Raw genomic sequence first — 24,173 nt, 5'->3', positions numbered from 1 at the left:
CTGATCCACCTAACTGCACTCCCCTGCCAGCCTGATCCCCCCTAACTGCCTCTGCCTTGCACCCGCCACCATGGCTTTGTCCAGAAGGACATCAGGTCTAATTAGCATATTACCCTTTTATTAGTATAGATTACTAAGAATAAAGCAACAAAACCAAGAGACAGAGAAAATCTATACTAAATCCAATAAACTTTCTAACAAATCCTATATAATAAAAGAGAAACATGCAAATTAACCATCCCTCCTACGCTCAAGCCATGCCCACATGCCACACCCACCAGCCAATCAGTAGCCAGTAAGCAAATTAACCCAATTAAGATGGCGGCGGCCATGGAAATGAAGCGAGCAGGAGGCTTGGGTTGCCCCTGGCGATGGAGGAAGCCAAGCTTCCTGCCTGCCCTGGCCGAACCTGGGCTCCACTCAAGGCTACACAGTTTCAATTATATAAGATAAATAAATACCAGAAAAAAAGAAGAGGCTGAAAGCTTGGGTCGCTGGGGGGTGTGGCCAGCCTGAAAATGGCCATCAGCCCCTCACCCAGGCTGGCCAAGCACCCCAGCGGACCCCTTCACCCTGAAGGGGCTGTGGGCAACCTTAAAATGGCCCTCAGCCCCTCACCCAGGCTGGCCACACCCCCTTAGGCTTAGGGTCCCCGCTGGGGGGCTTGGCCAGCCTGAAAAACAGTCATCAGCCCTCATCCAGGCTGGCCAGGCACCCCAGCAGGACCCCCACCCTGATCCGGGACAGCCTTCAGGGCAAAACAGCCGGCCCCTACCCATGCACCAGGCCTCTATCCTATATAATAAAAGGGTAATATGCAAATTGACCCCTAACAGCAGAGCGACTGGGAATCAACTGGTCACTTATGGCCACCACCTGACCACCAGGGGGCAGACGCTCAATGCAGGAGCTGCCCCCTGGTGGTCAGTGTGCTCCCACAGAGGGAGCTCTGCTCAGCCACAAGACAGGCTGATGGCTACCAGCACAGTGGTGATGGCAGGAGCCTTTCCCGCCTCCTCAGCAGCGCTAAGGATGTCCGACTGCAGCTTAGGCCTGCTCCCCGCTGGCAAGTGGACATCCCCCGAGGGCTGCCGGGCTGCCAGAGGGATGTCTGACTGCCAGCTTAGGCTCAATTCCCCCAGGGCGCGGGCCTAAGCCAGCAGGTGGACATCCCCTGAGGGATGCCAGACTGCAAGAGGGCACAGGCTGGGCTAAGGGACCCCCTGGAGTGCACAAATTTTTGTGCACCGGGCCTCTAGTGTGTATATAATTTAAGATGCCGGTGAGTAAAAAGAACAGAAACTTCATTTATCATCAATGAAGGCTTCTGAAATCTTACTATAGCTGTGACAAAGAACAATCGCTTATTTTAAACATAACTACTCTACAGTTCCTGGTAGGAAACTAAAACATCTCATTTAGCCCCTTATTCCCTTGCCAATGTCCTTATACAAATGTTTAGTTATAGAATTTGCACTTCATGAAATTCAAATTCCTTAGTATTGTTGAACACAACCATTCACACAAATACACATATATGGCAACTCAATCCTGTTTATCGTTAAATAAGAATCATACATGATATGGACAAACATGTACATACAGTATATGAATATTTTCATACATGCTTATATTAGTTACAGAAATATATATTTACATTAGCTTGCTTATGATAGTAGGCAGATGTACATATAAATTTATTTACTTTAAAAATCAACCGATTTTCAAAAAAACTTTAAAAAGTTTATATGGAACGAAAAGATAGCTGCTGAGAGCTATTTCTTTTTAAGTAAAGATAAAATTGATCCTTCAATGGCCTTTTAATATAGTCTAGCCTGAAAAATTAAGTTTGTAATTGAAATAATTTACCACCATTGTTTGAATTAAAAAATATATTAAAAAAATAAAATAAAAATATATTAGATTAATTCTTCAGTGATTACATTAGAACCACCAAGAGGCAGAAATAGAGACAAGTCCATAGTACAAAAGAAATAAATTGTAGAGTATATCGATCGGATACTTTTTCCTAAAATCACAATATTCCCTTGAAGTTACTAAATTGAATATAAAAGTTGCAAATACATTTCCCATACTGAAAATGGTGCACTTACAGAAAATTTGTGAATATCTGCTTTCACAAATAGGCATAAATCAGAAAGACATTGATATAAACATAAAATAATAAAACTAAAGGATCAGAAGGCACATTCTGAATAATACAACCCAGTAAATAAGAGAATGAAGATTTATTATTAAAGTAAAATCCTCAAAAAAACTTATTTGAGGCTTAGAAAACTATTTTTAAAAATTACATCTTTTTTAAATCTTATGCAAAAACAAAAAGTACTTTCTTACGAGGACTTTTTATCCACTCTGTAAGTTTATCCACTCTATAATATTCACAACAGAAATAACAAAAAATAAAATTTTCTTCCAATTTGAATATTCTATGAAGCACCTCATTTTCTCCTAGTTTTTCCTTAACCAGAAAAAAAAAAAATGCACACACACAAAAAAACCCAGATGACATTCCTATGGTGTAGAGTGCACTGTAGATTCAGTGCTATTTTCTTTATCCTGCTTTTCTTCTTCATGTGGTGAATCTAGTTCATTTCTGCTAGTTTCTTCCTCACTGGAATCACTGTCCAATCCACCTTCAACCCTAGCAGACGTCTTGTCATGCAAAGAACTTTCACAGGTTTTGTCTGTGGGAACAGCTCCTTTCCTTTGAGGTAAGACAGTAAAAAATGCTTCTTGCCAGTCTCTTGTTTCCAGGTATTCCAGAATAATCTCAAACACTGAAACAAAGACAAACTCTATACATTTCTTAGCCAAGTTCATCACAATGTTGCATACTGTATTTTAAAATGCATTGATACTATGTCCTAATAATTTCTACTTTGTCCTTATCACCTTGTTTCCCTATTGGCTCTCAGAATCAATTTGCCCCAAAGCTCTCAAGCCTGTTCTTTAGCTTTTCTTCAATTCCATTCTTAAGCACTTAGAAGTTAACCATTATTCCTTGTCAGTAATAATTAATACACAGAGAATCTTTTTGCTTCCTTCCTATTCTTTATCCCTTTCACTACTTTATCCTTTATGTGCTAACATAAAACTAGAAAAAAAAAAGGTTAGGATTAATCTAAATTTCTTCTATTTTTCCTATACAGCGCCACTCACTCTAGGGAACATTTTGCCTGCTTTTTGTTTCATATTTAGAGTTAAAATTTAATACTGTCTCCAAATTACTCTCACATTAATACATTGTTGAAGGGTCAATTTGGATTACTTCATGGAAAAGTAATTTCCACAATCTATCAAAGGTCTTAGAAGCTCAGTCCTGGAATTAGTAAATTCCCTATAGTCTACCATAAAGTTCTTAGCACATAAAAAGAGCCCAATAAACAGTTGTGCATCAACAAAAATCTCTACTAAAAACTCCAGACAAATGTCTAAGAATGTCTTTTACAATGTTATTTACAATAGTAACAAAAAAAAAATCATTAATAGAAGAATGGTTAATAATTATATATTCAGATGATGACTATTATATAGCCATTAACAATAATTCAATGACATGGAAAAACCCTATCTAATAAAGAGCTAATATTCAAATGTACCATCACTCCAACACACAAGATGGCCGTCAGGGGAGGGCAGTTGTGGGCAATCAGGCTGGCAGGGGAGGATAGTTGGGGGGGACCCAAGCCTTCAGGGGAGGGCAGTTGGGGGGGGGGACCAGGCCAGCAGAGGAGGGCAATTGGGGGTGACCAGGCCTGCAGGGGAGGGCAGTTAGGGGCAATTGGGCCGGCAAGGGAGGGCAGTTAGGGGCAACTAGGCTGGCAGGGGAGGGCAGGTGGGGGTGACCAGGCCAGCAGGGGAGGGCAGTTGGGGGCAACCAGGCCAGCAGGGGAGGGCAGTTGGGGGTGACCAGGTCAGCAGAGGAGGGTAGTTGGGGGCAACCAGGCCTGCAGGGGATGACAGTTATGGGTGACCAGGATGGCAGGGGAGGGCAGTTAGGGGCAATCGGGCCAACAGGGGAGTAGTTAGGCGTCAATCAGGCTGGCAGGGGAGTGGTTAGGGGTGATCAGGCTGGCAGGCAGAAGCAATTAGGGGCAATCAGGCAGGCAGGCAGGCAGGCGAGCGGTTAAGAGCCAGCAGTCCTGGATTGTGAGAGGGATCCCAGATTGGAGAGGTTGCAGACTGGGCTGAGGGACACACACACACACACACACACACACACACACACACACCCCGTGCACGAATTTCGTGTACCGGGCCTCTAGTATAATTATAAATGAGGGAAAACACCCAGATTTATAATATTTTATGTAATGGAGTAAGAATCCAATTATGTTATAAATAATAATATATATGCATAGGGAAGGAACTGGAAGGAAACACACCAAAAAGTTAATACCAAGTATCTCTGGGTAGTGAAATTATAGGTTATTTTTATGTTTTTCTGTATTTTCAAAATTTTATAAAATATGCATGTATTATTTCTATATTCAAATTATAAATCATTACATTTTATAATTTTGTTTCTAGCAAGGTGTATATTTTATATTTTCACAATGTTCACTCAGATACATTTTCACTTTATCTCCTTATAGCTTACCATGATTAATTGCCAAAACTTTTCTACTATTCATCTTCACAAAATTTCCAAGGGGTAGCTGTGCATGGTCAATTCCATGATCTGATGCTTGTTTATATGTGAGTCCCTAAAACAAAGACACTATAACTTGGACTAGAACATTAAATTACTTTAAAGTCTACAACAAATAAATAATTTTTAAGAAAGACTTTAGTTCAGAGAACATTATCTGAAGTGAGTGTGTTTGTGTGTGTCTGTGTTTGACTGCTAATTTGGAAATATTCTCTTGACAATAAGGATAGTCAGAATGTTTAGGCAAGGGGTCCTCAAACTTTTTAAACAGGGGGCCAGTTCACTGTCCCTCAGATCGCTGGAGGGCCGGACTATAGTTTAAAAAAAAACTATGAACAAATTCCTATGCACACTGAACATATCTTATTTTGAAGTAAAAAAACAAAATGGGAACAAATACAATATTTGTATTTGCATGTGGCCTGCGGGCCGTAGTTTGAGGACCCCTGGTTTAGGCCTTTTGTTTTAACCAATTTACAAGTGAGGAAACCAAAGACATGTTCCCTGCTCTGCCAAAAAGCTCCTAAGTGGCAGAACCATAGGAAAAACTTGCCTTATGCCTCCTGATTCAAACACCTTTTCACCGTTCCATACCACCTTTCTCTTAAAGTTTAAAATACTCAATCAGAACTCCTAGAGAAGCACCATCACTCTTTCCATGAATACAAAAGACATACAGATAAAATTATGTTTCAATTACATAACACTAGGAGGCACAAATAACCAAAAAAATTCTATAAAAAGCTGAATTGAAAAAAATTTTTAATTGCCTATAAATTTAATTTTTCCCTTCTGTCAATTAAAAGAATACTGAATATGAATTTTCTTTCTTCTCAAAATTAAAATCCTTAAAGCCTAGGTCTAACCAGAACTGAAATAGCCAAAAGATAGTACAGAGAAGGAAGAACTAAATTTCTCAACCAGTAGTTTGCATATTTTAGGGACAAATAATAACATGAAAGATAAAAATTTGGTTTTATATAAGTAACAAAATAGAATATTTCCACTAAGAAAATAATAAAAAGGCTAAAGGTCATTCTGATAAAATTCCCTCTGATGCTATAGAGATGCACTGTCCAATAAGAGCCACGTGTGACTATTTAAGTTTAAATTGTTACAATTTTAAAATATTCTGTTCTCAATTATACTATACACATTTCATGTGTTCAATAGCCACAGGAATACCACACTGGACAGAATGATACAAGTATTTCCAACATTAGAAAAAGTTCTACTGCACAGTGGTGCTACATAAGAATACTGAATTTGTATTATTCTGATGATAATATTTCCTCAGACACTTAGTAAACATGCTTTTTCTTTAGTTGGGTTGAATTTAGCATGTTGTTAACTAGCTGGCAAAGTACAAAATGATATTTTCTCTTAGAAAGTGTACTTCTGTAATTTTTCATTCAAATGAGGATGAGGAGGTGGAGAGACAAAAGTAGAAATATAAGAGAACAGAAAACACATCCCATGAAAATCACGTATTTAAAATAAAAATGATCAGTTTTGTTATAAATTTTACCAGTGGCCTAGAAATTGATTAATAGCAGCATCTTCTATCAATACAGCATATTGTTTAAGCATCTGGGCTCCAGAACAATTTATCAGGTTTCAAATATCTGCTTTACTACCTACTACTATTAATTTTAGACTTATTTTCTTTAGGCTTCCATTTCCTCAGCTTTAAAATGCAGAAAATATCAGCACTGACCTCACTGGTTTATAAGTGAGGATTAACCATAGTAATGTACAGGGGGGGCAAAAGTAGGTTTATAGTTGTGAGTATGTGAAACACAGAGTTTATTCTTATATTATTATTTATTAATTAGTGTATTATTTTCCATATGAACAACTATAAACCTACATTTGCCCAATCTTGTATGTGAAATGTTTTGCTTAGCCAAAAAGGTGATTGAAATATAGCTGGCACTCAGTAGAGATCAGCTATCACCAGTATTATTGCTACTAACCAAAAGTATTATTGTTACTATTAAGAAAATTGATATATCAATTTTAAGTACAAGCAAAAGCAAAAATAAAAACTTAGTACCTTTTGATGGTTGTGATCTACTAATCCTCCAATCACATAAGCCTTTGATTCATCTAATTCCTTCAGTACATTAGGTGAATCTGATGTAAGATAAATCAGATCTTCTTTCTTTATGAATTCAATATAGTGTTCTGGTTTAATGTGGATATCCTTTAAGACACATGGGGACAGATGTGATTAATTAATAGGATTTTGTGAAAATTGGCTAATAATCAATTTGAAAGGAAGTAAATCATATGAAAAGAAGTCTGAAAGAATGCTGCAATGCATTATTTATAACCTACTACTTAAATTCCTTGTCACCTACACCTCAATTATTTAAGTGGCTTCCTAATGCTACTTCCCTGTCTTTAGCCTCAGATCCCTCCAATTTACTTCCACACACTAATGGTAGACTCATTTTCTAAAAACACTACTTTCCATGTTTTATTTTCATCTGTAGGATAAAACTGAAATTCCTTAGTAACTCTTTCCTGAATGTGGCACTAACCTACCCTTTCTAAGTTTATCTCTGCTCCAACAAAAGCATTTTGTCACATATTTGCTCACATTATTTCCTGGTTTTCTCCAATTATTTCCTCTCTGTCTACACAAATCATCAAAAGAAAGTGCTTGTAGATTTAATAAAGTCCATGAATCCATTTCTACAATGATACACCTATAAAATCATCTTCATCAAAACTGTTAGATCAGAGGTACAAAACTGAACACCAGTTGGCAGTCAGAATTTTGCAAATTATATTGATAGAATAAAAGAAAATACATCATCAGATTCAGATGACATTCAACCAGACATTCAACCTTTAAGGAAATAAAAAATGAAGCAGAACTTGTCTCACCTAAAATGTATAACCTATCCTATATAATAAAAGCCTAATATGCTAAGTGTCCGGTTGTCCATTCAACCAATCAAAGAGTAATATGCTAATGATATGCTAAGGCTACTCAACCGCTCGCTATGATGTGCACTGACCACCAGGGGGCAGTCGACCAGTTGCTATGACGTGTACTGACCACCAGGGAGCAGACGCTCCAAATGGTAGGTTAGCTTGCTGCTGGGGTCCAGCCGATCGGGACTGAGAGAGATGGGCCAGACATACCCTGGAGCCCTCCCGCCTCCATGGCAGCGCTAAGGATGCCCGACTGCTGGCTTAGGACCATGGGGAGCGAGTCTAAGCCATAAGTCAGACATCCCCCGAGGGCTTCTGGACTGCGAGAGGGCACAGGCTGGGCTGAGGGGCTCCCCTACTCTCAAGTGCACGAATTTCGTGCACCAGGCCTCTAGTTGATTAATAAGCAATCACCTTTCTAAAAATGTTTTATTATAAATTTGGGTCCTATAGTTAATAAGCGCCCCAAGAGGGACTTGAAATTAAAGAACGATGAACTTATGTTTCTCTGGAAAGCTGGTGGTATAAACAATAAATTTAACAAGCCACAAAATAACTGAAAGTATACCTTCTCTAACTGATTACATTATTTCTCAGGAAAATAGGACAGATAATAAAACTTGGTAAACATATTGTACTTAAAACTTTAAAAAGCCTTTAAAAATGTTTACACTATAGGCTATTAATAAAATAAATGCAGTCATTATGGGATTAGAGAGTGTAAGAGGAAAAGTTTGTCATGGTGAGAACTGGCTTTGAGAAAGAAAAAAAATACAAGAATAACCCAGTACTTCTCTGAATAGGATTCCTCATGAATTGGTACTAAAGCCAATCTATTAGTCATTTTTGCAAATGACTGAGAATGGTTTAGTCCTATAAAAAATGTGAGCCACATATGTAATTTTAAATCTACCTGTGGCCACATTAAAAAAAGTGAAAAGAAATACGTGAAATTAATTTTACTAATACATTGCATTCAACATAATATACCCAAAATGTTATCATTTCGACATATAATCTTTTTTAAAATTTCAAGGAGATATTTTACATTCTTTTTAGGGGGATAGGTACTAAATCTTTGAAATCCAATATATACTTCACATTTATAGCACAACTCAATTTAGACCACTCACATTTCAAGAATTCAATAGCCACATGTGGACATGGGAGAGCACAGATTTAGAAGCAACAATGCAAGTATATTTTCAAATTTTAGAGTGACTTCACTCTTACAAATAATGCAACGCCAGTTTGCTAGGTAGAGAATGAATAAACACCTTTAAAATTTTTCCTTCTTAAAAATATGTTTTAAAGTTGGGGGCAAAATAGAAGTGAGATTTAATCGGAGCAAGTACAAGCAGACATCGCAGTCTTTTTAGCTTCCCTTATTCCCTTAAACTTAGGTACAGAGACACACAGGGTTTGGAGACTGGTGACTCCTGTATTAATTAACATTATGTAGAATTTGGGTAAAAAATGTAGACCTTTAAGCTTAAAACTACTTGAAATTATGGGAGAGTTAATCTACTGTAGTTACCTTCCAGTTGACCCATCCTTTGTCATTTTCATCCATGTTCTTTTTCAACTGGCCTCCATGGCTTGTCAAGTAAAACTGATAGAGTCATCAGCAAGGGAAGAGAGAGCAAATGACTATTAAAGTACAATATTTTATTTCCCTCATACACTAATCTGATTGTCAATGAAACACAATATATTTTCATTCTAGAAAAAAAATAATTTGTGGCACGCTTTAAACATACAAGAATAAATTTGTGGTAGAAATGACATGTTTTGTGTCATTTCTACAATAACTTCTTTATGGCATCTACATTTTCATCCCATTTTTTCAAGCACCCATAATCAGCCTTTCCCTTAATGATCACTTTTCAACAAACTCCTCACTCCCATGTCAAGTTTCCTTTCCCTTTCTTTTGCCACCACTGTTATTTTTTACTAGTCCCAAGTCTCCATAATTCTTTGATTCTAAAACCTGACACTATTTCAAGTCTAAGCAAGGATGGGAAGAATATAAAATGTAAAAATATAAAATTACTATCACTTGATAAGAAGAAAATATCTAACCAAACATTTATTAAGAATTTCTAGTTCTCAACCTCAGTGAGCCAGTATTAATTTTAGGTCACCGAGATTTCAAACAGCAGGCACCTCTTGACAGCAGGCAGCTAGTCTCACAAAGCACTCCCTCACTCTAGCTAAGGAAGTACTTTTCAAAATTATCAGTGACTCAGAATCTTTTAAGTAGAATAAACCTACCAACAGGTAACACAGCACACATCAGTTCCCCCTACTCTCCAGAATAGAAGGAATGAGAGCTAAGAAACTAGTATGAAAATATGTGTATATCCTTCAGTGAAGATGTTCAACTACACAGAAATGAGCAGGTCAGTGTGGACAAGACTGATGATAACTGGGCAGTGTATCTGAGAACGACATATGTGAAAAACTGTTTAAAATATTTTACTTTATCTTTGTAGAAAACATGTTTCAAATAGGCATTTTGTTCTCGAAGAAGGATTATCTGTAAGACTCTTGTAAAGACAGGCAGGATTATCTATGCCGTTTCCCAAGGGAAATATAAGAAAGGAAACTGTTTTAAATCTCTCAAACATACCTGCACAGGATGCAGTGCTCGTCGATTTTCTGCATAACATCGTTGAATCTGCTTATGAAGTTTCTTAATGTCCTATAAAAGAGTGCAATTTTTAAAGCATCGTTTTCAAAATCACCTATGGCCATTCCACAATCTTAGTGGAACAGAATAAGCAGAAGAAATAACTAGACAGGTACATTTTTTTCTTTTGAAATACAAGTCCTTTCTGATAATTTCCATTCAATTTCCTTACATAACTAACAAAATTACCATAAGTCAACACTCTGCAAGTGAACCATTATTTCATATTCTGCATCTACTTAAAATGCTAGTTCATGAAAAAATTTACTCAAGAAATTCTCTTTCAGCCATACTATTACTATTTTTATAACTTATCAATGGCTTGGAAAGTAATTAAAGTATCTTCTCTTCACTAGCATTGTTTAAATAACCAGGCTTCTAAAACTATTAAATAAGAAATAATTCTATTAAGACAATCATACTTCTTATTTTCTTAATTGTGATTAGGACAAAGAAAACCACTCACAGATCTTTATGATCAATATGCAGTTACTGAGTTTTATAATCTAATCATGGTGTTTGTCTCTCCTGTCACCACACACATATACATAAGAGGAATTTATTAGCTCGTTTAATTTAGGGGTCACAGAGCTTGGAAAACTTGATTTAAGATGCATTTTAGTACATAAATTTATATCAAAGTGATATTACAGATTAAAGAATTACTCAGCCTAGTTTACCTACAGGGTTTTTCTGACAATGATTCATACCTTTAATACCATCAAGCTGTCAAAACTACAGTCAATGATAAGGCGAAGTGTGCTGTGAACAACATCTCTTCGAATACGTTTTCTATCATTTCCATCTGAGTTTGATTCCAGTTGACACTGCCGCTCCAATTGTTTTCTCTTGCGTTTTTCCTTCCTCTTTTGTCTAAAATCAGTATTGAAGTAACTTTTTGGTGTTATTTATAGATTCACATACAAGACTCCTCTAAATAGATAAAGAAACATTACTTTTTTACATCAGCAGGCTAAACCATATGAAACTGCCACTTTTGTGGACCAAAATTGGTCAGATATCAGCAATTTTACACAGTCCATCTAAAAATTTAGAAAGGAAGAAAATGGGTTTGTAAAAACAGTATAATGCTTTTTACACAAATCCTTACTATACTACTAATAAACTCATTTATTATTGGGATCATATTATAAGAAAACTTTACAAATACTTAATTTGAGAGCTGTGATATGTTTCACTTGTATCATTCTTCCCCTACATGATTTTCAAGCAACATTTATATGGTGTAGAAAAAAGGCAAAGTAAAATTGTTAGTGAAAAAAAATCTCATATATTTTTTTTCTCTAATCTGCATCAACTATAGTTTATTTTCTCTCAGTAACTTTTGGCATTATACAGGGGTGGGCAAAAGTAGGTTTACTACTGCAATACAAAAAAACACAACAAATAATAATACAAGAATAAACTGTTCCGTATACTCAAAACTGTAAACCTACTTTTGCCCACCCGTTTAATGACAGCTTCAACCTAACTGTTCTCAAAACCTGCAATAGTTCTTCTAAAAAAATCAATGTTAGGCCTAAATTTGATCTTTCTGAGGTTATTTTTGTTCCATATCTAGGACATTTTGCTAATTATATCCCCTTCCTAAGTTGGTTATTTCAGAAATTGTGCTGCTACTCACAATAGATTTTGGGTGAGAAAAAGTGTGCAGTGTAAATTCATAAACACTGCTAAAAAGAAATTCAAAACATAGTTTTAACAGCCAATTGACAGTGTTAGTTAACAATATGCATAGTCCCAATTTTAATTAACACAATTACTTTAATGTGTCAAAGGACCATGAAAGGCCCAACATTCCATATTTTTGAATAGGGGAGAATGCATTTTGAAACATACTTGCGGAGTTCTCGTTGTTCTTCCCATTGTTTCTGTTTTATTAGCTTTTTCATTTGTCGTTTAGATATTGGTTCAAACTCTTCATCTAATCTTGGCTTCTGACTTTCCTCTTGATCTTCACTTAAGTCTTGCTTTCTTTCAACATTAGAAGTCTCAATAATTGCTGGCACCATTTCAGATGACATTATTTGATGCCTCTGAAAAATTGAAAAGCAACTTTGACATAGATGATTCACACACAGAAAAGTAAACACCAAATAACCAATAGATGTTATTAAAATTAAACCATTTCAGAAATGAATAAAAATAAAAATTTAGCCCTGGCTGGATGGCTCAGTTGGTTGGAGCATTGTCCCGTACACCCAAAGGCTGCAGATTCCATTCCGGTTAGGGCACATACCTAGGCACCTAGGTTGTGGGTTCTATCCCAGTCAGAGTGTACAAGAGGCAACCAATCGATGTCTCTCTCTCTCTCTCTCTCTTGCTCATCTATCATCCATCTATCTATCTATCTATCTATCTATCTATCTATCTATCTCTTCCTCGCTCTCTAAAAATCAATAAACATGTCCTCACCCAAGGATTTTTTTTTAAATGAAAATTTATACAATTAAATGTTATTTACTGACAAAGACCATGTAATGAAATGGGGTGCTTTCATGGCACAATTTTTCCAGAAGGCAACACAGATTTATGTTTCAAGAGCTTTGAAATACTAATACCCTTCATTCAGTAATTTACTTCCTTAGAATAAATTCCTGTAAATGAATCAGAAATATACACAAAATGCAAAAGGGTATGCAGTAGTCCCCTCTTATCTTCAGTGGATACATTCTAAGATCCCCAGTGGATGCCCAAAAAGGTGGATAATACTGAACCCTTTATATACTATGTTTTTTCCTAAACAAACATATAATAGTTTAATTTATAATTATAATCATAGTAAAAATATTAAAATTAATTTATAAGTATGTTTATATTATAAATATTAGCATTTTTAAAATTTTATGAGATTAACAATAGAAAAATTTTATAATGTAGCATAATGAAAGTTATATAAGTAAGGTTTCTCTCTCTCTCTGATAACTGAGATGGCTAAGTGACTAATGGTTGGGCAGAGTATACAGCAAATACGTTGGACAAAGGGATGATTCACATCCCGGGTGGGATGGAGCGAGATGGCCTTAGATTTCATCACACTACTCAGAACTGTGCAATTTCAAACTTACGAATTGCTTAATTCTGGAATTTTCCATTTAATATTTTTAGGCTGGTTGATCACAGGTAATGGAAACCACGGAAATCAAAACAGTGGTTTGTATATACTGCAGCGTTATTTTCAACAATGAAAAATTAAAAACTACTTGAATGTCAGCAAAAGGGATTAAATAAATTATAACTTATCCATGACAGGGGCTTGGAATACTAAATGGCCAGTAAAAATAATGTTTCCCAACATTATTTAGTGATAAAGAAAAATGGTTATGTTAGATAAGAAAATCAAAACAAGAAATATATACATTTTATCCAATTTTGTTTTAAAAAGCATACACACAAAAATGATTCTTACCCATGATATTCTGCATTTTCTAAAATGAGAATATATTGTTTTATAATATAAAAATATTAAGCACTTAAAAAATATTTTTTGTTAATCCTCATCCGAGGATATTTTTCCAGTGATTTTTAAAGAGTGAAAGGGAGGGAGGGAGGGGGTGAGGAAGAGAGAGAGAAACATCAATATGAGACACATCAACTGGCTGCCTCCCGTACACACCCTAACTAGGACTGGGGATATACATTCATAATTAGTTTTTGACGGAAGATATGCTATAGATCTGTGTAGTTTGGATAGTGCGGAAAACAAATCTGGTTGCCCTACCTCCATATATTTCATTATCAATATGTAATTGTAAATATTCCACTTTAGTCATGGCTAAGAAACAAAATATTTAAGTTGATTCTGAAATCAGCTGTAGAATACTTAGGGCCATCTCAAACATCTTCATTTAGATTTAGCCACCCAAATCTTTATGTCTATTACCCAGAACTGAACTTCCCTTCACATTAGGGAAAAAAGCTAAAAATACTGAGATTTCTCTTTAACAGATTTTTAACACCAAAGCTTAAAAATGTATTTATTATTTAATCCCTACCAAAGATTAAGCATGAAGCTTGCAAATGTTCTAATGGCCTTAAAGAAAATTATATGACTTCTTCTACTTATAGAAATAGCTAAGAAGTCTGTGCAGAGAAGGTAACATCTAAAAGAAAAATCCACACAACTCAGAAAATGAAAGGACAAAACCTTTGCAGAACACAATTTGAGCAGTAGTTTTGTTATATGGTTCTTGCTTTCTTTAAAAGTACAATGTGATAACAGGACATACAGGGATAACTAAGCAAACTTGGAAAGTTTACCAAATTTTGACTGCGAGATAAGAAATTTTAAGCTGTGCTTTGGGAGCTACAGCAAAAACCCTGGTATTTTACTAGGTCACAAAATTACTAAAAAGGAAAAAGTATCATCTAGTAATCCAAGTAAGAGTTCACAAGTTTTCCTTAAACCACTAACCAAACCGTATCCTTAGTTTACAGGCACACCTGCTAGATATGACAACTCAAGTTTGATTCTACACGGAAAACTCCATATGGGTAGGGATGATGTCTACTTTTGCCTCACATTATATTGCCAATACTAACACGGTGCCTGGCACTAAGCTGTTTATTATATATTGGTGAAATAAATAAATGAGTGACTATGGTATTATTACAAAGGATTTTTTAAAATAATGAAAATAGTAATAGCAAACAATTCTTACAGTGCTTAATTTAAAAAGTATCTAATTTAATCCTTAAAACCAACCCTATGAGGTAGACAAGTGTTATGCCTACTTTATAAAGAAAGCACAGTTGAGGTTAAATAGCTTGCCCCAAATTGCAAAACTAAATAAATTCCTAAGAAACAAGGCAGCTAGAACAAATTTAGCACAAAGTGGGTCCTCAAAACACTTGTTGGATGAATAGATAAATGAAGTAATAGGGTTGAGTCAAACACAGATCTAACTCTATTTTCCAGGAATCCAAAATGCTATTTAGAAAATAAGGATTTTCAAGAGAATGTAAAAGAGCTATGCCACTTCAACCCTGCTGTTGGAGGGCTCTGAGATTTGTGTCACTGAAAGGAGGAAAAACAGCTTTATTCATATGCTACCGAATAAAAATATTAGGACTTCCTAGAGAAGATAGCCAAAAGTTCATGTTTTGAGGCACCCTGACTTGAAATACATGACAATACTAAATAAAAGATACAAAGGAAAAACAAAAAAGGTATAGTCAAAACAAGAACCAAACAAGATCTAGAACAGTTTCTGTTGGGTCTGCTGTGCAAAGGCAATTGGGAGTTTCCCTAGATTTAAAGTAGGGAGAATAATAATAACCCAAGACAGAAGGTAGGAGAGATGGGAGACCGTTTAAGATGAACCCTTAACCTATTGTGGGAGGTGAGGCTTCCTCATGAAAAAGGCTGAAAATGGGTAAAATCAGACTTGCTTTTAGAAGTTGAGGACTTGAGGGAAACTTGAAGGAAGCGGAAACAGCCTCTGGGCCAAGCCCCTGAGGTGATGTATGAACTTATGACACCACATGATTAGAATTCTGAGTCACCTATACAAAGTCTACTGTGGGCCGAAGCACTGAACGGGGCCAGGAGTGGGAGCGACCGCAAGGTCAGTACCAGATGGTTGGTTTGCAGAGAGGAGATGCTAACTCCATGCAAGATTAGTCTGCAAAGCAAAATTACAAAAAGAAAAGGTAAAAATAGAAACAACAAAAGCAACAATCAGGAGATAAATTCATTCTATATAAACTGGAAATAATAGGGTGATATGAAAATGACTTTAAAATAAGTGGTTGGAATCTTTCAGAGACTATAAGGAGTAAGAACCATAAAAACAAAACAGGAAATTGGGACACAAAAACAGGCACAAAAGAATACATGAAATAAGAATACATGAAAAAGAACCCATTTGGAAACCAGCGAGTGAAAATATAAAAATTTCAACACGTGAGATAAACTCCAGATTACCTGTAGCCCAAGAGGTAACTGATGGATTAGAAGACATCCTGACCATCTGACTCAGAATTCCAGAATTCAGACAGATATATAGAATGATATTATATATATATATATATATATATATATATATATATATATATGCTGTTAAAAGACCTGGATTATAGAATGAGAAATGGAAGCAAAAAGGTAGAGATAAATGTATAACCTTGAGTGTATTCATTAATAATTTTTAAAAAGCTGGAAAATAAAGTAAGCATTCAATTTAAGAACAGAGAGACAGAGGAAACTCAATAAGCCTGACAACATTAGGAGAAAATTTTAAAATAAATACTGTGATCCCCAGGATCACTTTTATTTTACTTCCTTTCCATAGATACTATATTAAAGTCAGTAAGGCATGTATCCAAAACAATGTAGGATGGAGAAAGCATAAGTTAAACCTGTCCATTAAGCTAAACATGCAAACTTAAAAGCACAATTAAAATTCACAGGAAACAAATTACTCTCTTCATGAAACAATAATATTTTAAGAGAGACTATTTCTGTTACCATTGGCATAGTTTTTTGCTATAGTTCTCAATTATATTAAAGAACTGCAAGTGTTGATTTGCTCTATAACATGAAAATTTTAAAAAGCAATTTTATAGCAACATTTTACAGCTCAGGTACACCAGGGGGAGCTTTTGCCTTTCCCATCTTAAGAAGTTTGCGTTAAATGTAACTTGGCCCATCATTGCATAGCAACATTTTTAAACGCCCTGTCCAATACATAGCAAGATCACACACTGGTCAACATCATTACCATTTCTAAAGCTCTTCCCAATTAAGAAAATGCACTGCAGAAAGTGAGTTTTTTTTAAAGATCTGAATAAGCTAGATACAACAAAAACGTTAGCTGGCGATCCTCCGCGTTATTGTTTACAGCACACTGTACATACAAGGACACATGCCATTTCCCACTCTCTGTACCTGCAATAAGCAGTTCCTATGCACTAGCTTGTTCAGATTACATATCAAGCAAAATACCTGTGCGATGTTTACTAGGTATGCCTGCTTTCCTATTTCGGTTTTGTCCAGTTTATAAGCTCCGTGGCAGAGCTTTGCATTCCTCCTTCACATGCAGCGACACTCACAGTACATGTTCATTCATCCAACCCTGAGCCGCAAATATTTCAGAACACTGTTTTGTAGCAATTATAGAAATATTTGTGTGAAATTGTTTAGCATAGAATTTTTTTAAAAGATGGTTAATTTAGTCACAGAAATAGGTTGTGGTTTTATAAAGCTAAGAACGTATAAATATGACTAAGGCCATCTGATGTGGGATGAATACATGATAAAGTGTTTCATTATTTATTTCCGCTTCTTAATACATATTTCGGCAGGAAGAACACATTTGGGAACAAAAAAGCGAATGGCCCAAGCAAAGTTAAAGAAAACAAAAAACTTTCATGGATTTTATTGATTGGGCTAAAATACTAGTAAAGTCTTCATAAATTATGACAGACTCCCTTCCAGAAGGATCCCAACGAACGCTGAAATAGCTGCAGAATGGCATCAACTGACCTGACCGGGAGAGGGAAAGAGTGGCCTTTTTAAAACGCGCTCGGGTCAACTGTCAGGCCCTGGGCGGAGTTGGGCCGGGATGGGGAGAGAGGGAGGATTTAAAAAACAAGTGAGAAAACCATCGCTTGCTCTCCTCTGTCTTTACAAATACGCCCGAATTCTAACACTTAAAATAGTATTTCGGTGTAATCAAGTAACACCTCGGTTTTAAAACCGCCCTGAGCTCCCCACGATGCGGCCTAAAAGCACCTGCAGCCACTTGCACGGGGTCCCTACAACGCAGAGCTCTGCCAGGTCGGCCTCTCGCTGGAGAAACGAGATGAGGGTTCACGAGGTACAGCGACTTGCCCACGGTCTCTGGGCACCAGGGGCAAAACCACAGCTAGTTGCCCGGCCCTTCCGGCTGCAGGGTTCCCCTCCCTTCATTCTCCGGACACTCACACTCTTCGCAAACTAGGGACTGGATCCCGACCCCCAAAGAGTTGTCCACAGCAGGAGACCCCCCGCGGAGGGCGGTGCCTCGCTCCGCCAGGCCACGCGCCGGCCTACGCACTCCAGAGGCGGGACTCAGCTGAAACCACCCAATCAGGGAGCTTCCTGCTGGGCCGCGGGGACGCGCGCTAACTGACGTCACTTCCTTCGGGACGGGGTCCCGGGTGCCACGCCCACAGCCCCGCTTCCCTCTTTCCCGGAAGCCCTCGTTGCTAACCGAGGGCGGCTTTGGCTGAGCGCCCTTTTTGTGGCCGGAGGAACCGAAGGGTAGGCGGGCACGAGCCTCAGCTCCCGGGGACTTACTGAGCCGAGGGGTTTCCGGGGAACCTGAGAGCACGCGCAGAAAGCCCTTCTGGAGTGGTCTCGGTACCCTCACGAGGCCTCCTTCGGAAACTTCAACTCCCAGAGGCAGGGATGGCAGCTGCACGTAGGCGGCTTCGGCGGCGACGCCTGACGTCATGTAACTGCGCCAACTCCGGACCCGCAGCCTGGGAAACCGGGCGGGGTGGGGTGGAGATGGGGGTTCACGTGGGGCGGGTCAGGAGTTCGGGTTTTGGAGTGGGAGGTCGTTACAGTGAGATGGGTTTTTCCATTCAAAAGCACGTGTGTCCCTACGGGCATGTATTCATTCATATGTTCCTGTGGTGATGATGGGGCAGGGGGGCTTGAGACATTCCTGCTCTTGAAAATTAAAAACCCGAAACAGTGACTCAGTTATTACGAATGGCTCTTCATTCTTCTGTGTTGGAGATGAGAGGAAAGCATCTCTTGCCTAAATTTGTTATAATTCATACAGAAGACGGTTATCAGTATCATATATTTTGCACAATTCAAATGGGAAATCAAATTTTAAAAGTCAAATTCCCAATAAGGTGCGTTTAAGCTAGAATGTTTAAGCCGTTTTTCTTGCTTACAGTTGGAGATCTTACTCTCCATTCATTCCTTGAGTTCTTTTTCCTATGGTGTTTTGCAAAACATCAGGTGACATTTCATTGTTTATAATACTTGACCTTATGTAATCTTTTTGCTATATATAGACCAAGTCAACTGAGAGAGAACTGAAACATAAGCCAGTAGATTGTTGTTTTCTGCTTAGTTTTTTTTTTTTTTTTTGCTCCTACTTTTAACAAGTGATTATTGCAGAATTTGAAGATACGAATCAAGTTTGAAAGGAATAGAACACTGCTATCAGTATGAAAACAATTCTGAAGTACACTTTTCTTTTTAAAAATATATTTTTTTATTGAATTCAGAGAGGAAAAGAGAGCTAGAAACATCAATGATGAGAGAGAATCGTGGATCGGCTGTCTCCTGCACGTCCCCTGCTGGAGCCCAAGCCCACAACCTGGGCATGTGCCCTGGCCTGGAGTCAAAGCATGACCTCCCGGTTCCTGGGTGATGCTCAACCACTGAGCCACACCGGCGGGGCGGAAGTACATTATTCTTGATATTTGAAAACGTATCTGAACATGTTTAAAGGTTTCAGTGAATAAAAATTAAATTCAGAATTTGAGTTTTCTAGAATTGAAATGTATCTAAATTTAATCACAAAAATGACTTCCCTTGCTTTAAACTCTCAAATATTTCTTGAAAAACATGTCAGCTGTAGCACTGTTGTGGGTCACTCTGTTTATTCCTCATCTCAAATCTAAAAGATCTCGTAATTGAGCATTGGATCCATTTTTGATTTGTTAGTAGGGCATCTTTTTTCAGCTGCCTCCATATCAGGGCAAAGAGTAGCTGAGGGAGGATTAGTAATTGGATATGTAGCGCTTCACATGTAGGTCATTAAACGCAGGCTGGCATGGTGATGTGCCAGATCTTTTAACAGCTGTTCAGTTGTTCCTCAGGGATCTGTGTTACGAAGAATTATATATTTTTTTTCATAATTAATAGTTGGCACCCTTAGATATATTTTTTTTAAACTTAAGTTACTTTAAAAACCCTCATCGTGGAGTGAATAAGTTTTCTTTTAACTTTACAGTCATGGTGCAAAATTTGAAGTGATTGTAGTATCAATCCTAAGCAAACACCAAAAAAGTACCAGCAAAAAAAAAAAAAAGTAACATAAAATAATTTCACGTTTATTAATTTGTAAAATTCATGTTTGACACATTTTTTGAGTTCCATAGTTTTTGTCTTGGTTTTGATACAAATTTAACTCAATCATGGTTGGTATCCTTAAGGAATCCCTAGTCTAGTTGGAGAACCAGCAGCAAGTAAATACCATATAACATACGTGAGATGCTTGTACGTGGAAAGGAGCAACTGAACGCACCTAGAACCAAGAGACATAGTTTCAGAAGTTGAATAAGTTTGCTCCATCTTGGAAAGTAAGTAGGGGTTTTCGAGATAAAAAGAGAAAGGTATTTAAAATACTGGGAACAGTGAAAGCAAAGACATGTCATAGTTTGGCACATGACTGAAAAGTTTTGAGTAGGATGAGGAAGGAAGAAGAGCTCTGAGGATTTTTATAATCTGGACAACTGTAGGATGTAATTGTGCTAACTGGACCATTTAGACAGTAGTGGAGGAAAAATAGGTTTTGCAAAAAATAGTTTGGTTTTGACTATGGGTTCTGTGAGTCTAAAGGACGTCTAAATTGAAACAGATTTCAAAATCACATAGTTGGTAGTTTAAGCCATAAGAGATTCAAATCAAAGAGATGTTAGTCCATGGTTACAAACCTATAATGGTTATGAGGACTAGAAGGTAAGAAGGGAGAAAAACTATCTGGGAGAACAGTGTCACAAACAGGAGAGCACATTCTCTGTTTAATTAGGGTATAAGTTCCAAGTAGAAATGTGGGCCTAGTGACATCAGATCTCAATTTTTTAATAGCAGCCAGAAATCTGAATCTTTATGTAAAACTTGGTTTTTAAGTGTTGTCAGCGATTTTAAAAAAAATACTGAGCAGGCTAAACAAAACATGTCTGGGAACCACATTCAGACGATCGGTTGCCAGTTTGTTAACTTGGACTGTATATTGTAGAGTGAGAAGGGAGCTACAGAGAGAACCAGAATTTTAGGACACAGAAACATAGTAGTAAATACAGTTATGAGCTCTTCCAAATGTTTGGCCTGAGAATATTGGGCAATCAATCACAAATGTCATTATTTTAGGCCTAATTCTGATATCCCGTTAAGTTTGAGAGTACTCTGCAGCAAGTTGAGAGTGGGGAGGTATAGGAATAGAGCACACTTGTGAGGACAGTCAGCCCTCCAGATCTGCAGGTATGGCATTCACATGTTCAACCAACCAAGCACCAAAAATATATATATTTTTTAAAGTTACGTTGTTGCTGATGTGTACTATAGGGTGGGGCAAAAGTAGGTTTACAGTTGTGAGTACAGGAAATAGTTTATTCTCATGACTTTTAATTATTATTTTTCATACGAACAACTGGAAACCTGCTTTTGCTCCATCCTGTATGTAGGTAAGACTACAATGGTTGTGCTCTGCTGAACATATACAGATTATTTTTTTGTGTGATTATTCCCTAACAATACAGTATAACAACTATTTACACAGTGTTTACATTGTATTAGATATCACAAGTAATCTAGAGATGATTATACAGTATAAAGTATACAGGAGGATGTGCATTGATTATATGCAAATAGTATCTCATCCTATATATAACTAGTGGTCAGGTGAACAAATTCGTGCACATTGAAAGGAAATTAATTAGAAGAAATATTTTAATATTGCTATTCACCCTTTATAATAGAAGTGTCAGAGATGAAAGAAAATTAGTAAAATGTACATGAAAATAATATGTAAATTGATTAATAAAAAGCAATAACAACATGATATAACAAATATTTTTCATGAAATTTTTAGTCAAAATCTTTGTTTATCATTAATATTTTTAATTTTATTTTTTTAAATATATTTTATTGATTTTTTACAGAGAGGAAGGGAGAGGGATAGAGAGTTAGAAACATCGATGAGAGAGAAACATCGATCAGCTGCCTCCTGCACACCCCCTACTAGGGATGTGCCCGCAACCAAGGTACATGCCCTTGACCGGAATCAAACCTGGGACCCTTCAGTCCGCAGGCCGACGCTCTATCCACTGAGCCAAACCGGTTAGGGCTATCATTAATATTTTTAAACATGCCAGGTATTCTGGAAAATTTATATCATTTGGACAAACTTTGCCTTTGCTACAACATCGAATAAATTTTCCATCAGATGGTTTTTCATCAGAGAAATTTAGGGATAGGCAACATTGACATGTTACAATCATTCCACCACAACTGTGTTCTATAACTGCATCCTCATTTACCTCATTTTCACTATGAAGGCAGTTCCTACCAGTATTGGTAGTACTTGTCGATGACTGTTCTTCAGATATATTCTGTTGATGACTTCGCTTTCTTTCAGCCTCAGAGGTACGTTGCGCCAATAGTTGGTCTTCAGATACATTCTGTTGAGGATGCTGGCTTCTGGCTTCAGAGGTATGTTGTGGCAATAGTTGGTCTTCAGACATATTCTGTTGACAATTTTGGCTTCTGAATGTCAACAAAAACATGACATTACCCGGCGCCCATAACCACTGCTTGCGGGCTGGGCTGGGCTGGACTGTGGGCCGCATTTTGCGCCATGGCAGCATCAGCTGCGATTTGGTGGGCTTTCGCTCTGGGGTGGTGGCGGAGCCTGTGTCCACTTGGGGGAAGCCAAGTGTTGTTTTGTTGGTGCCAGGTCCACAGTGCCATTTCTGTGTGTGCATCATGGCAGCTTCTGCATTGAGCATGTGCCCCCTGGTGGTCAGTGCACGTCATAGTGACCAGTCAGACCGTGGGAAGGACACTTAGCATATTAGCTTTTTATATCCTATATAATAAAAGCCCAGCAACTGAACAGCGGAACGACCAGAATGACTGGTCGACCAGTTACTATGACGTGCACTGACCACCAGAGGACAGATGCTCAACACAGGAGCTGCTCCCTGGTGGTCAGTGCGCTACCACAGTGGGAGTTGCCTCTCAGCTGACGGGGATGAGCGGCTGCTCCCACTGTGAACCCTGGGCCAATGGGCAGGGCTGCTATCATTGCCTCCTCGCCCCAGGCTCCTCCTCCTCGCTCCCTGCCGCTGCCTCCAGTCTCCCCGCAGGCCACACTGTGCTGCCGCTAGGCTCACAGAGCTGACCTCAGAGGCTGGGCGGCGGGTTCGTGGCCGCCGCAGGACTGAGGCCTACTCCACCGCCTCTCAGTGCTATTGTCCCTGGGCCCAGCCCTGACCAGGTCCCCTGGAGAGGCAAATGTTCCGGCCCCACAGAAGATGCTGGACCAGGGAGCAGCTGCTCAGAGGGCGGGTCCACAGCTCCTTGGCAGACCGAGATGAGCGGTGATCCCACAGCGGGCTGATCCCCGCAGGCCACGCCCCCCCATCAATGCACGAATCCCGTGCACCGGGCCTCTAGTCTATATATTTAAAACCCTAATACGCAAATAGACTGAACGGCAGAGCAACTGAACAACCAGTTGCTATGATGTGCACTGATCATCAGGGGGCTTGTGCGGAACATGGCGGGCATCGGCAGCAAGCGTCAGAGCGGGGAACGTGGCGGGCATTGGCTGCAGTGGGATGGTGGAGCAGTTGAGCGGGGCGCCAGAACAAGGCGGGGTGCTGGTCACTGTCATCGGGGCACACCTCTGGTGGTTACTGAAAATTCTTTGCTCCTGTGCATCACGGTCCCACTAGGCACTCGCACCCACTTCCAGCCCTGACCCCGCTCACACCCTCTGCCGGAGCTGCCACTCGCTCCTGCTGCCGGCACCCAGTGCTGGCCCCAATCTCTCCGTGCTGTCAGTGGGTGCAGAGTTGGGCTGGCGCCATCAGTGTGTGGCAGTGACA

The 24,173-nt window shown here is 38.4% G+C and overlaps 2 protein-coding genes across 12 annotated transcripts in view; one reads left to right on the top strand and one right to left on the bottom strand.

Moving 5' to 3' along the window:
- Nucleotides 1-1,536: 1,536 nt before the first annotated feature.
- On the bottom strand, nucleotides 1,537-18,753 carry TRMT10A (tRNA methyltransferase 10A). 7 transcript variants are annotated; one of them, XM_023763912.1, is made up of 9 exons: nucleotides 18,259-18,362; nucleotides 17,278-17,407; nucleotides 12,174-12,370; nucleotides 11,024-11,207; nucleotides 10,254-10,325; nucleotides 9,159-9,233; nucleotides 6,732-6,881; nucleotides 4,625-4,730; nucleotides 1,537-2,801 (listed from the first exon to the last, which is right to left on the bottom strand). In XM_023763912.1, the coding sequence occupies exons 3-9, from the start codon at nucleotides 12,356-12,358 to the stop codon at nucleotides 2,536-2,538; spliced, it is 1,038 nt and encodes a 345-aa protein (XP_023619680.1). In that variant the 5' UTR covers nucleotides 12,359-12,370; nucleotides 17,278-17,407; nucleotides 18,259-18,362; the 3' UTR covers nucleotides 1,537-2,535. The 7 variants fall into 7 exon arrangements, with proteins under 7 accessions (XP_023619680.1, XP_006100345.1, XP_006100344.1 ...); XM_006100283.3 differs by lacking the exons at nucleotides 17,278-17,407; nucleotides 18,259-18,362 and adding an exon at nucleotides 18,613-18,753; XM_006100282.3 differs by lacking the exon at nucleotides 17,278-17,407 and having other exon boundaries at nucleotides 18,259-18,380.
- MTTP (microsomal triglyceride transfer protein) overlaps nucleotides 18,472-24,173 on the top strand; it is a 59,833-nt gene continuing 54,131 nt past the window's right edge. Inside the window, exons 1-3 of one of the 5 annotated variants that reach the window (XM_023763905.1) lie at nucleotides 18,485-18,576; nucleotides 20,496-20,642; nucleotides 22,700-22,773. The gene's annotated coding sequence lies outside the window, so the exon portion shown is untranslated. Of the gene's footprint in view, nucleotides 18,577-18,697; nucleotides 18,815-20,495; nucleotides 20,643-22,699; nucleotides 22,774-24,173 lie in introns of those variants that run through there. The other 4 variants (XM_023763906.1, XM_006100280.3, XM_023763907.1 and 1 more) reach the window with 4 other exon arrangements.

Source organism: Myotis lucifugus, unplaced genomic scaffold (genome assembly GCF_000147115.1).
Source record: "Myotis lucifugus unplaced genomic scaffold, Myoluc2.0 scaffold_308, whole genome shotgun sequence".
Taxonomy (NCBI): Eukaryota; Metazoa; Chordata; class Mammalia; order Chiroptera; family Vespertilionidae; genus Myotis; species Myotis lucifugus.
This window is presented reverse-complemented; position numbering and strand designations above follow the sequence as displayed.

Bases quoted from the DNA above. Each gene is read 5' to 3' on its own strand.
- TRMT10A (XM_006100283.3), bottom strand. From the start codon at position 12,358: ATGTCATCTGAAATGGTGCCAGCAATTATTGAGACTTCTAATGTTGAA. The intron at 6,882-9,158 runs GTAACTACAGTA...TGTGTCTTAAAG, and splicing joins AAGGATGGGTCAACTGGAAG to GATATCCACATTAAACCAGA. The intron at 4,731-6,731 runs GTACTAAGTTTT...TCTTTGTTTTAG, and splicing joins TAGATCACAACCATCAAAAG to GGACTCACATATAAACAAGC.